The sequence below is a fragment of the Muntiacus reevesi genome, chromosome 22, assembly GCF_963930625.1.
Source record: "Muntiacus reevesi chromosome 22, mMunRee1.1, whole genome shotgun sequence".
Taxonomy (NCBI): domain Eukaryota; kingdom Metazoa; phylum Chordata; class Mammalia; order Artiodactyla; family Cervidae; genus Muntiacus; species Muntiacus reevesi.
In genome coordinates this window covers 29,657,756-29,671,359 of record NC_089270.1, presented here as the reverse complement: position 1 = coordinate 29,671,359, position 13,604 = coordinate 29,657,756, and the positions used below count along the sequence as shown (strand labels likewise).

Genomic DNA, 13,604 nt, shown 5'->3' with positions numbered 1-13,604 from the left:
GGTAGGTAGTAAATATTATCCATACATTAGAGAGGAAAAAAGCAAAGGGGAACTAAAAAGCCTGTTGATGAGGGTGAAAGAGTAAAGTGAAAAAGCTGGCTTAAAACTCAACATTCAAAAAAACTAAGATCATGACATCTGGTCCCATCACTTCATGGCAAATAGATGGGGAAAAAATGGAAACAGTGACAGACTATTTTTTGGGCTCCAAAATCACTGCAGACAGTGACTGTAGTTATGAAATTAAAAGATACTTCCTCCTTCGAAGAAAAGCTATGACAAAGCTAGACAGCATATTACAAAGCAGAGATATCACTTTGCCAACAAAGGTTCGCATGGTCAAAACTATGGTTTTTAAAGTAGTCATGTACAGACATGAAAGGTGAACCATAAAGAAGGCCGAGCACCAAAGAATTAATGCTTTCAAACTGTGGTGCTGGAGAAGACTCTTGAGATCCCTTGGACTGCAAGGAGATCAAACCAGTCAATCCTAAAGAAAATCAGTCCTGAATATTCATTGGAAGGACTGATGCTGAAGCTAAAGGTCCAATACTTTGGTCACCTGGTGCAAAGAGTCCACTCATTGGGAAAAAAATTCTGATGCTGGGAAAGATTGAGGGCAGGAGGAGAAGGGGGAGACAGGATGAGATGCTCAGATGGCATCACTGACTCAAAGGACACGAGTTTGAGCAAATTCCAGGGGATAGTGAAGGACAGGGAAGCCTGGCATACTGCAGTCCATGGAGTTGCAGAGAATCGGACATGACTGAGCGACTGAACAACAGAGGAAGAAAGTGGAGCTCAGAGAGATTAAGAGTCTTGATCAAGCACCAGAGCTGGAATAACAAGAGTAACAGAGACCAAAAAAAAATGTTCACTTCAAGAACATTCTGCTCTTTATAAAATATATTCAGATTCTTCTTTGCTTCCTAAAATCTCTCATCAATGGCGAAAGAATTTTTTCAGGCACAGCTTCATAGATAACATTATTTGATACCATTAGACCTAACTTGGGTATGAAGAAATCTTTCTCCCAAAATACCAGCTTCCTCAATGCTCCCTGTAATTGGTAAGATCTCTGCTTCCTTGAAGAGTGTGCTTACTCATCCTTTCTCAGGAAAGTAGTCCTAAATGCTTATTTCTACCACATCTGAAATCATACTTTTGGAAAGCCAAGGAGGGGCAGAGAAATAGCAAAAGCAGCTAAAGTTCAATCCATATCCAAGACATTCTTATCTACTCACAGAGAAAATCCCATTCATGTTGATGTTGGCTGATTAAGTGATACAGATATGACTTACTAACCTGGTTGAATACTAAATGCCTGAAAATGGTTCTATCTAGAGAATGAACTGAGAGTAGTGCCCATGGAGTCCATTGGTTCATGAGAATATCCTGATTTATGTCCCTCTGCCTGCAATATCCAGGCACTAAAGGTTCACCTGAGATGATTATTTCAGAGGGTCCAGCTGAATTTTTTGCAAAAGTTTGGCTGTCTCTATTGTCTTCAGATATGAAAATATCTAGGAACCTCTGAGGAAAAAATCATAACATATTCATTATCCATCTAGTGTTTTTATCCTCTCTTCCAGGCCCAGAAAGTTATTTCAGTGTTTCCTTCTAGAGTGTGTATATGTTGAGGGGAAAGGAAAGGAGTTACTTTTACCACAACAAATATGAAGGTGAAACTCTTGAGAATACTGGCACTGGGTCACTAGCTTTACCTAGAGATTAAAAACCTACACAAAACAGATAACGGTTTATTTAACCCCTATTTTACATATATTTCCCCCAGCTCACCAAAATGATTGTCTTCAGAGTTTATGTTCATTATTCCTTCACTGTCTTCCCTGCAATCGAGTTCTCTGAATAAATACAGGGGTTGAGTTACAATTAAAAATAATGAGACTCCACTGGGCCAGTCTCCTTACATGAAATAAAAGGGTGTGGGTTAATTGCAGGAGTGGAGCTGTTATGGTTTTTTTTTCCGCCCATTGAGCTTCACTTTGATTGGTGGATTGGCACTTTAAATAAAGGTTTCAGGTCTTCCCTGGATGAGAGATACAGAGTGAGTCCCAGGCACAGTCCAGAAAAAAATTTTAATCTTCTTTTCTTAGAACTATCTTGGTTGGCATCGCAAGGCCCTGAGAGCACAGTGCATGCCAGCATTGAAGGTAAAATGTGATTTTATGATTTCCATGTGATTCCTGTAAGCTCTTTTTTCCTATCTCCAGGCAGCTTTTATCTTCATTTGTCACCATAAGCTGAATAGTAGCTTATGGTGAACCATTATTAGCATGTTCCCAAGACGACATGCCTAATACCCTTTCAGCTAAGGGAAAAGACTTATCTTTTGACTTTTTTGTTATTTGTGATTATTAGTGACAGTATCTAATTTGGAAAAGTATAGGAAGTTGAGCAAATCTCTTGACTAGTCAGATTTCTGTTTGTGTAAATGTAAAGTGCCATTTGAATTCACAGAATAAATGAGAGAATTCATTTTAGAAAGAGGAAAACTCTATTTAGAGACATATTTTACACTATTATCAAAGGAAATTAAAATATTTAGTTCATTTTTATTTTTAAAAGATCATTTTTGGCATGGTTTCCTGGACAAGCTAAACATAGAATGGTATACCCTTTATACATGCACATAAAGGCCTGTTATGAAATGACTGTTGTTTGAATGCATTTCAAAATTTACTCTGGAAGGAAACAAAGTATAAAATTCTGTGACTCAAACTTTATAGATGAACATTTCACATAGTGGAAGGGATTTTTTAATTCATAATATATTTTATGAAATGAAATTATAGAGTATTCATGGAAGGGTCACCACATGTTCATTTAGGTGGTAGCTTTGCTAAAAAAAAAAAAGCACTTAAGAAATTTTTAAATTCTTCATCAATTTATTCTAAAAATTAGCTATTTAGCAATATTTAGTTGTTTTGTTTTTGAACCTAGTCATTTGGAAAAGCAGAGATTTGGCTGATGGAAATATTGTCTTTAAACCATTCTGAGATTAAAAATTCATCTGATTTGATTCTCCAATCCAACTCTGTTTCAGATCCCACTTTTCAGAATGAAGGACGTGATACTGATCCTGTGCCTCCTGAAACTGAGTTCTGCAGTGCCGGTAAGTCAGTCCTCTGGGGGTACCCTAGTAGAGACATCACCAGACAGCAGACAACACTGAAGGACCTAGCTGAGTGTCCACAAAGGGACTCACTGGGACTAATCCAGTGCCTAGATGTCAGCCTTTACCATCCAAAAAGAAAGTAAAAGTGAAAGCTTTAGTTTCTCAGCCTATCTGATTCTTTGCAACCTCATGGACTATAGCCTGCAAGGTTCCTTTGTCCATGGAATTCTCCAGGAAAGAATACTTGAGTGGGTTACCATTCCCTTCTCCAGGGGATCTTTCCAACCCAGGGATAGAACCTGAGTCTCCTGCATTGCACGCAGGCTCTTTACCACTCTGCCACAGGGGAAAGCTTTACCATCCAAAAGCAATAGCCAAATATGTAATTTTCCTATTCACAAAGATATTTTAAATATTCCAAAGACAACTCCTATTATTCAACTCAGAGTTCGGTCTTATTCAACTCAGAGTTATAAGATGTATGTGGTCTCCAATGATGTCACAGCACAGATTTATTATCAACTACCTGCTATCATTATGAAAGCGAAATGGAAAGAAGAAATTTCTCCAAAAAAGGTACATTTTCTTCTTCATTTTTAAAAGAACAATATTAGCCAAATTCCTATGGTTACAAAACTAAGCTAAATAATTCCATTTGAAGCTAGCAATTACCAACAAAATTGCTTCATAGGGAGATATTGGGTGACTGAAAGCTTAAGTTTCTTAAATTAAAACATGCCATGGCAATGGGGCATGTGTGCAGTCCTACCCCTGGCACATTCTCTCATATACTGAGATGTTTTAATATGAATACCATCCTTTGAGCACTGAACTACTCCCATCAATAGTATGTGATTCAGTTTACATGCAGATTGTATTCAGCTCCTACATGAATTTGGAAAATATTGACTAAGCACATGCCATGAATCCATCAACATGCTGGAATTGGAGACATGAAGATAAATGTGACATGGTCTCTTATTTTGAGAACTTGTAAGTGGCCTCAAAATGAACTTTAAATATTTAAGTTCTTTGAGACAAAAGTTCTTTGGGTGTCTTAAAATATTTTGGAAAGGAGAGGGGTGGCAGTGAAAACTGACTACTAGGATGAAAACCTTCATTCTACAGATAAAAACTTTCTATTCCATTGCTCAATGTGAATTTTAAATGAAAGAAAAACTGAAGCTGCCACCTTAGCTGACCTTTGTATGATACTGACATAGGGGTCACCTCAGCCACCAACCATCAGTCTAACACCTTGACACTCTTGGAACCTATAATTGTCCACAACTGTGTCAATCAGGTCCACTTTGAGAAAGAGAACAATTGCTTAGGATTGTCAACTGACTGCCTGCCCAATCAGATGTCCTCCTTTTACTTCCCACTGGGGAAGATATCCTCTATCTACATTCATGTAAATATTGTTCATTAATGCATGACTTGGATAAATAGAAGCAAAGTGTTCTTTGTCCTGTAGTTGGATATGTTCCTGTTACCTTATTTTCATACTGGCCAATAGGAGGAAAGAAGAGTCAACTCTCACATTCCCTAAAATTCTGAACAATTTACTCACCACCCACCCACCCACACACACACACACACACACACACACACACACACACACACACACACACACACATATCACTCTTTTTGCCTACACAGCTAACTTTTTTCTCTTCTTGGAGTATTTGATACACATTTATAGCTCTTTTCCTTCTATCCATTTGCAAAATTGAATTATTAGGAGAAATTTGCACCATGATTCAGATGGCGGGATTTTCCCTGTGTTAGAAAGTAAGAAGTGGATAACATATGCTCAGAAAAATGTTCCTGAAATTCTTGAGCACAAAGGAAAACTACGTACTGGTGTGTTTTTCCATTTTCAGTGTGTAAGGAAGATTCTCATCATTTAAAAAAAAAAAAAAAAAAAAACTGGTGGGGGAGGAGTTTCTCTTAAAAGAGAACACCAATTATTCTTATTTCCATTTAGGCGTTTCCTCAGCAAGCTGGGATACCAGGCATGGCTAGTTTGAGCCTTGAGGTATGTATTGTCAAAGAGTATTTACATACAATCGTTACATAGGTTTGTTTCTGATAAGAGAGAAATACAGGGGCTGTTTCTTCTGAGCCAGAAGTCAGTGGTTGTCCTCCTGTGAAGTTCTAGAGAAGTTTATGACATTTATTAGAACCTCACCTTATAATTTTACTGCAGTTTTAAATTTTCAGGTGTTTTGGTCTTTAGAACACCACCTGTATGCAAATCAAAGCAATACTAATATTTAATGCTTAATACATTAATTAATTAAAACACATTGTTCAGAATTCACAAATAGTTCATACTTAGTTCCTTCTCATTATAGTGTATGAGAAAGTTCCCATGAGGAAAGTTTATCTTACAAAATTTAATTGTACATGAGGACTGTAAATCGCATTAACACTGTAAGATGCTACCTCCTGCATAGACTCTGTCTTATTGCAGTTCTTATAACTAATATATACTCTGCTTAGAAAATCCCAACAAAATAGAAATGTTTCAGGTATCAGTAGAAAACATACACAGTTAAGAATAGAAAAAATGTTTATGAGATTACAAATTTTTCACAAGGTCTTACAAAATGTATTTATATCATGACAGTCTGAGGGTAATCAATACTTGTATGTGCTAGAAGCTTTTTTCACATGGAAGCTAGTTTCACTGAGTTACTTTTTTTCTTACTTTCTAGCTTAACCTCAACTCAAAGCCTTCTAAACCTCTCCCCAGGAAAAAATGAAACTGACTTTCTGTAGAATTGGCAGCATTCTTGACCATCTATCTAGATACTTACCATTTTCCCCAGTATTTTTTATATTTATTATTTTGAGGGCTTTTTTTTTAACTTGGGAAGTAGGTAGGGTTGTTTTGTTTTGATTTGGTTTAGTTTGTTTGCCTGTGTGTGTGTGTGTGTGTGTGTGTGTGTGTTTTTCCAAAATTTCTCTTTGGACTGGATTTGTAAAAGGCAAAGTAAATTAAATGGGAGGAAAAGAGTCAATGAGACAAGGTCTTCATGATTACATTGATATTTCAGTTGAATGGGCTATTTTCCCATGTTTCAATATGACTTCCACTTAAAGGATATTATCTCTCTTTTAATTAATGATAAAAAGTAAGCTCACTATTTTACTAGCAATAATAACAACAATGGCAGAATCATATTTAACATTTCCACTTTTTAGTGATGATTTGTGTCTCCTATCTTGTTCAAATTGACCCACCCCAAACTTTGCCTTAATATTATGATATGTTGAAAAATCAATTGTGTCATACACAAAAGGAACATATGTGGCAAGCACTAACTGACTTTTCCTTTTCTTGATAGACAATGAGACAGTTGGGAAGTCTGCAGGGATTAAACATGCTTTCTCAGGTAATCGTATTTTCAAATATTTCTCATTGCAAATAATTATGGTATTTGTGGTAGTGATATTAGCAGCAGCATGGTAACTCATAAAATTTGTTTGTGAATAAGCAATATCCTAACTACTAAAAGAGCAAAGAGTAACTGAAATAACCTAAAACAAAATAAGGACCTAGGATGGTAGGGATATAAGATAGGCATATAGGACCTAGGATAGGTATGGATAGTAGGGGAAAATAAAAATAATGTTGATTCTTCTTTAGTACAAAAAAAATTCTTTTTTGTATTATCAATTTTATTATACAGCCCAAAATATGAATGCTTTTAAAAAAGCAAAATCTCAAACAAGTTTATGGAAATATTGCAGACTGGCTCAGAATGGAAAGCAAATCTACTGGAAGACTTACCTATCCACATTAATGAATATCACTCTAACTTTTGCTATTTCTGCACTTTCTGTGATTTTTTTAGAAAATGAAAACCAAGACAACAGAGAAATATAATCATACATTTTTTTTCTCCATGTCTTTAGTATTCAAGATTTGGCTTTGGGAAATCATTTAATTCTTTGTGGATGAACGGTCTTCTCCCACCACATTCCTCCTTCCCATGGATGAGACCAAGGGAACATGAAACTCAACAGGTAAGTTAGTTGCATCAACATGTCTGAAACTTCAAGCTTTAAAATATTCCTCTGCTTGCTTTCTCTAAGTTGTCCTATACTAACCACAGACAGGTAATAGTAATGAATAAAAAAAAACCCAAATAAAATAAATCAAAATCTATAACTGTTTTTAGCACTTAGGAAAATTTAAAATGAAATGGTCCAGAATTTCAACCCATTTTGTACATCTATTTCAAATAGGAAGATATGACTTCCAAAATAAAAGAGACCTATGTTAAAGATATGAACAGTAAAAGTAAATAGACTCAAAATGAAAGCAGGCTATATCCTGGAAAAATCTAATTTTAGTCAAGATTCCCTAAAAACTAAAAGACACATTTAAAATGATGCCAAAGTCCTAGTTAAAACACCATGAGCCCTATAGCAATTAACAAATATATTAATCAGTTTATTATTATTTATTTGGTGCCTAATAAATACATAAGCCAAATGATAGATAGGCTTTCACTCCATAGATTGGGAATGAAAGTGAAGTCATTTAAGAATGACTGTAAAGTTTATGAAGTGTCACATCAGATTAGGAGAAAAGACAAAACAACCACATGACAAGGTGCTGAGTTGTGAGGTATAAGTAATGAATGAAGTATAAGCGCTAATGAAAGCCAGGGAGTTTAGAGATGGGAAATGCTTGAAGAGGTAAAGCAGAGTTCACATTGTGGTGAAACTTTTAAGCCACTTTGAAGTGGTTGCAACCAATTTAAAAATCATAAGGATTTATTCACAACAGGTCATTTCAAAGAGGAGCAACCAACCATGGTTGCCTGAACAGGAAGCTTTGATTTCAGATGATTTTCCACAACAAACAGCATTACTGACCAAGCTACATTTAGTGGGACAGTAAATTATGTTAAGGGTGATTCTTTCTCCACATGATTATTTCCAAATTGAATTCATGATGCAAGAATTCGATTGGTATTTTATTTGGTTATCCTTTCTCTTTCCAAAAAAATTTATCATCTATCATGTGCCAGGAACTTAGAAGCTAGTGAAGTCCTGGGACTATGAAGATAAATAAGACAGAGTATTCTATATTAGTTGAATATGGGATAAAGACATGGCAAAAATCATTGTAATCCACTGAGAAGGTGGTAACACAGAAATACACAGAGGCAGTTGGAGGAACCCAGAGGAGAAACTGGCTCATTCTACCCAGAAGTTCACAGAGCTTCCCACCTACATGAGCAGTGGTAGTCAGTCCCAGTGGAAGCAGGGGCGGTAGACACCTACCAATCTTACCCAAATAACACTGCCTTTAAGCAAATAGGTGCTTTCTATGTAACACAGCTTCACGGCAAGTCCCACAGACTCTCCTGCAAGTACAAAGTTCCCCAAGACCTTTCGCTTTAGCAACTCTAGACCCCAGAGTTCAGCGAGCCATCGCTTCCTGACGCTCCTTTCAAATTTCTCTGCAGTATGAATATTCTTTGCCTGTGCATCCCCCACCTCTCCCATCGCAGCCATCCCTGCAGCCTCAACAGCCAGGACAGAAGCCTTTCCTCCAGCCCAACGTTGTCACCTCCATCCAGAACGCAGTCCAGAAGGGCGTACCTCAGCCTCCGATTTACCAGGGACATCCGCCCTTGCAGCAAGCAGAGGGGCCAATGGTTGAACAGCAGGTGGCGCCATCAGAAAAGCCACCAACGACCGAGGTACTTCCTTTCTCTGAAGTCCTGTCATGATCATCCATTAACTTAGTGAAAGAAAACCAATTTGCAGAGCACATTTAAATAATCAGAGCTTTGGGTATAATGCACGAAAATACAAATATGTATCCAAGCAACTGACATATTTGGGAGTAGAACACAGATATCCATTCCTGCCCTCTGCCATCTGAGATTGGGGTTACGGATTCTAAAAGATCCTGTTCCTATAAAACTGGTCTCTTAGTTGCAAAAGTGAAAGTTTTCACTGAAACTAGGATTGTCCAGAGAAGTCTGGGATTCCTATCATCAAGCTCGTTTTCAGTGCTAGAAGACTGAGAAAAGTGATTAATCTGTCAGCATAGCAAGTAGCACTGCTGCATTACTAGTTCTCTGTCTAGTAGCTGTTGTAGTTTAGCAGTTAAGTCGTGCCTGACTCTTTGCGACCCCATGAACTGTGCGCACCAGGCTTCCCTGTCTCGTGGGGTGAGACACTCCTATCTGGTGGTAGAGAAGACAATCAAGCCAAAGTATCATGTGATAAATATAGAGAAAAAAGCAATGGACAGAAAGGAAGTTACCATGTAACTAGTATGTTGCAGGCATTTAACATTCTCCGATATCATCCTGACTCCCATCCTATAAAGATAGGTATTATCATCCTTTTTTTAAGAGAAAAAGAAAAACCAGATACTGAGAGGTTATAAAATTTTCCCAGTATCACACAAAAATTAAGTGACAGGACCAGGATTCAAACCAACCTGGCAGGCTCTGATCCCAAAATTCATTAGTTTCTATGCTGCAAGACCAAACAAATTCGTGACAGACATGACACATCCCCCTGCTGTGCACTTGAGTCCTGTCAGTAAGGGACAATTGTAACCTTGTAGGTTGTATCCTCCAAGCTGAAATGAAACTAAAAACATAGAAATTCATTTTAGATTGCTTATTTATGTAATCGTAAAAAGGATCAGAACCCTTTAAGTTCACTTTGTCTATTCTGATTGCTCAGTAATTTTAATATTTATCTGTAATGCAGCTACCAGGAATGGATTTTGCTGATCCACAAGATCCACCGGTAAGTACAAATCTCAATAAGATACTTTCTTGGGGAATACATCTCTATACTTTAAGGAAGGAGAGTAAAAAATTTTAATTGTCCCATTTATTCATAAATATGAAGTATAATGGGTTACTTTGTTTTCTTAAATATTAAACACTGAATATTTATCATAGTAATCTATCTGAAAGTGTATTTCATATAACTCTTAGAAATGTCTATAATGGGAGGTTTGCTGTGTTATAGCAAATATGAATTGCTTATTCTCTTTCTACCATTTAAAGATATTTCCAATAGCCCATTTGATATCTCGGGGACCAATGCCACAAAATAAACCATCTCCAGTAAGTTTTTTTAATACCACTTTTCTGTTTGTGATTTATTTAAAAACTTTTCTCTTGGGAATGCATTATGTGATGATTATTGTATTTATATTTAGCTTTACCCAGGAATATTTTACGTGACCTACGGAGCAAATCAACTGGTAAGTCTTTATCCTATTTTAGTTAATTTAGTGTTACCTTAGGAGATGATATGATAAAATCCAGGTCTCCAACAATAGATCTCATATTTTCTGACTGCCGAAGTTAGCAACCGAAATGGCAAGGAGGCACTCTTCCTATTTGGATGATTCTGGCCAAGCATACAAACACACACACACACAATGGCATTAAAGAAAAGGTAAATAAATTCTCTATCAGTATATCCAAATTGGCTACTTTTATTCAATAATGATTCATCTCTCCACTTTACTCCACCTCTGGACACAGCATTAATATTAAAGTTTAAGGAAAGACCAATTGACTTTTTTCTTGAGTATCTACAAAGATAATAGGAGTCAGCTGGTTCATAATATGATTCAGCGTTTCTTTTTGAACAGAACGCTCCTGCCAGACTTGGCATCATGAGCTCAGAAGAAATGGGGGTGAGTAATGTCTTCAAACTCTTCTTAAAACAGTGGCCAAGGGAGAACAGTCGCAGATGACTGGCTTCAAGAGGCATTGGCCATGAATGTAGCTGAATATACAACATAGAACTCAGGTTGTTCCACTCCAAACCTAAAAGCTGGATTCTGAAGCAGCATGCAAAGAATCATCACATTTCCCATATAACTGTTTCTGAGTGATGAGCATTCTTGCACATAGGATTTTGCCCCATTTCTTGAATGCACGGAGCACAGGAGCAACATCTCTTGAAAAGCCATCATTATTGAACAGCAAATGCTTCAAGCCAAAAAAGAAACACATGGTTCATGAAGTTCTCATTACTTCTCAGACCATTTAACCCCTAAAACAACAAACTCAACAAAATAACAAATCATTTAGACCTCAAAATTGAGAGATCAAAAAGAAAAAAATTAACCAAATTTAAAATTTGATTATTGTAAAATTCCAAGTACATTAATGACTTAAGTCAAGTATATTCTTACTCTGTTATCATTATCCATGCATATTACAACTTTAAAATTTGAGATCAACAGACTCACAATTGGACTTTTTCTCTCAGAAATTTCTATGTTATATCTGTTAGAACACAAAACAAAACCATACCAAAGTAACAAATCATTATCAAATCATATCAAATTAATAAATACAGATCATGTCAAATTAATAAATACACATAAGCATGCTATCATTAAAAGAAAACTCAAATCTCAAATTATTGAATGCCTTCTGTAAGTGAGACACTTAAAAAGATCTTCTGGAGATAAGGTAAATAAAATAAGGTTTCTGATCTCAAGGAGTTTACAGACTAATCAGTGGGAAAAATAGATACCAGAGCAGAAAATGTGAAAATTATGTGATAAGGGTCACAGCCCAGGGGTTCACAGTACCATCTCTGGAGGAAATGATGTGAAAATCTGAGAGTGGAGAGCCAGGAGAAGGTAAGAGGGAAAACTACGGACTCTACATAACACAACGTACATAACTGACTCTATAAAACAGGTTGAAAATTCAAGTGTCAATTTTCATTTTATAATTTTAATTAACTTATTTATATTCTGCCTCAATCTTAAAAGGTTTTACTGTAGCTTATAAAAAAGACAATAAATATCACACACACAAAAAACTGAAGATAGAATTTTAAAATGAGTCAAAATGAGAATACAGGTATGTAAGTTACAAGGCCATGCACAACCATTGTAAGTAGCCCAAGATTTTGGTTCTGAAGTGTTTTGCAACAAAGGAAAAAAAGGAAACATGGTCAGTTCTAGAATTTTAATTGTCCACAGGAAGAAAATGTTACCATTTCTCCAGAGGAAAGAAGGAAGGAGGGGAAGAAGAATGAAAGAAGGAAGGAAGAAAAAAATAAAAGAAAAAATATTACAAGGGGCTTCATTAATTTGAGAGATACTGAGAAATGATATTGACAAAGTCCTCCAAAACTCTGCTCAACCAATTTAGGAATGGATCAGATTTATGTTTGTTTTACGACGGTACTGGCCATTTCAGCTGCTTATTGTTTTCTTAAAACTAAATTCAAACTACCTTTTGCCTGTAGACGTGGTTCTTCCCTACTTCCCTGCTTCTCTTCTTCCCTTTCAGCAAACATTCAAAGGGTCTTCATCTCCCTTTCTAAGAAGTGAGCGCCCCACTCAGAAAAATGCAGAAGTCAATTTAGCAAGAAATGTGCTTACACAAAGCTGTCAGCCAATTCCCTGTTCCCTATCAGTTTTTTTGTGGCTTCTCAGTGAATTTGACCAGGTATAATTGCATGGAATAGTTAACAGTATGTGACCATAGTGTTTTTGGTAAATGATTTTTTCCAGGGAGGAAGAGGAGGCCCCGTGGCCTATGGAGCCATATTCCCAGGATTTGGAGGCATGAGGCCCAGCCTTGGAGGGATGCCCCAGAACCCAGACATGGGTGGGGACTTTACTCTGGAATTTGACTCCCCAGTCGCTGCAACCAAAGGCCCGGAGAAGGGAGAAGGAGGTGCACAAGACTCCCCTGTGCCAGAGGCCCACCTAGCCGATCCGGAAAGCCCAGCTCTCCTTTCAGAGCTAGCACCTGGTACCCTCGGAGGGTTTCTTGCTAATCCCGAGGGCAATATTCCCAACCTGGCAAGGGGCCCTGCAGGGCGCGGCAGGGGATTCCTTAGAGGAGTCACCCCAGCAGCTGCCGACCCACTGATGACCCCTGGATTAGCTGAGGTTTATGAGACCTATGGTGCTGATGAGACCACAACTCTGGGTCTCCAGGAAGAAACGACGGTGGACTCCACAGCAACCCCTGACACTCAGCACACATTGATGCCAAGAAACAAGGCCCAGCAGCCCCAAATCAAGCATGATGCGTGGCATTTCCAAGAGCCCTGAGAGTCTGGAGATATCGGCTACTTTCTGTATGCACAAGCTCCCCAGCTTTGTCCCCATAGCGTATCTGTTTGCGAAAACACTTATTACCCTTCTGCAGCAAAGGCATTAAAAGTGCTAAACACATATTAATAAATACAAGTGGCTAGAAATAGTGTAGGTCCCCTTCTTGCTTTCATTCTCTTATTGAAATAAAATGTGCCGCCTGTCTCTGTGATTTAGAAATATTATTAATAACATCAGAGTAAGTCAAAGGGTCTCTGCATTTGAAAATCACTGTTTCTTAGCTATCTTGGCATTACAGAATTTCTCCTGCTAGCATGACACTCTTATATCCAGGAAATGTGACACTACTTTGGAAATTTTTCT

The 13,604-nt window shown here is 37.3% G+C and overlaps 1 protein-coding gene across 1 annotated transcript; it reads left to right on the top strand.

Annotated features, from left to right (window-relative positions):
* Positions 1–2,159: 2,159 nt before the first annotated feature.
* AMBN (ameloblastin) lies at positions 2,160–13,238 on the top strand. The gene is made up of 11 exons (XM_065914698.1): positions 2,160–2,174; positions 3,068–3,136; positions 5,130–5,180; positions 6,496–6,543; positions 7,067–7,177; positions 8,632–8,868; positions 9,899–9,937; positions 10,204–10,263; positions 10,359–10,403; positions 10,800–10,844; positions 12,690–13,238. Exons 1-11 carry the CDS (start codon positions 2,160–2,162, stop codon positions 13,236–13,238), a joined length of 1,269 nt encoding a protein of 422 aa, XP_065770770.1.
* The last annotated feature ends 366 nt before the right edge of the window (positions 13,239–13,604 follow it).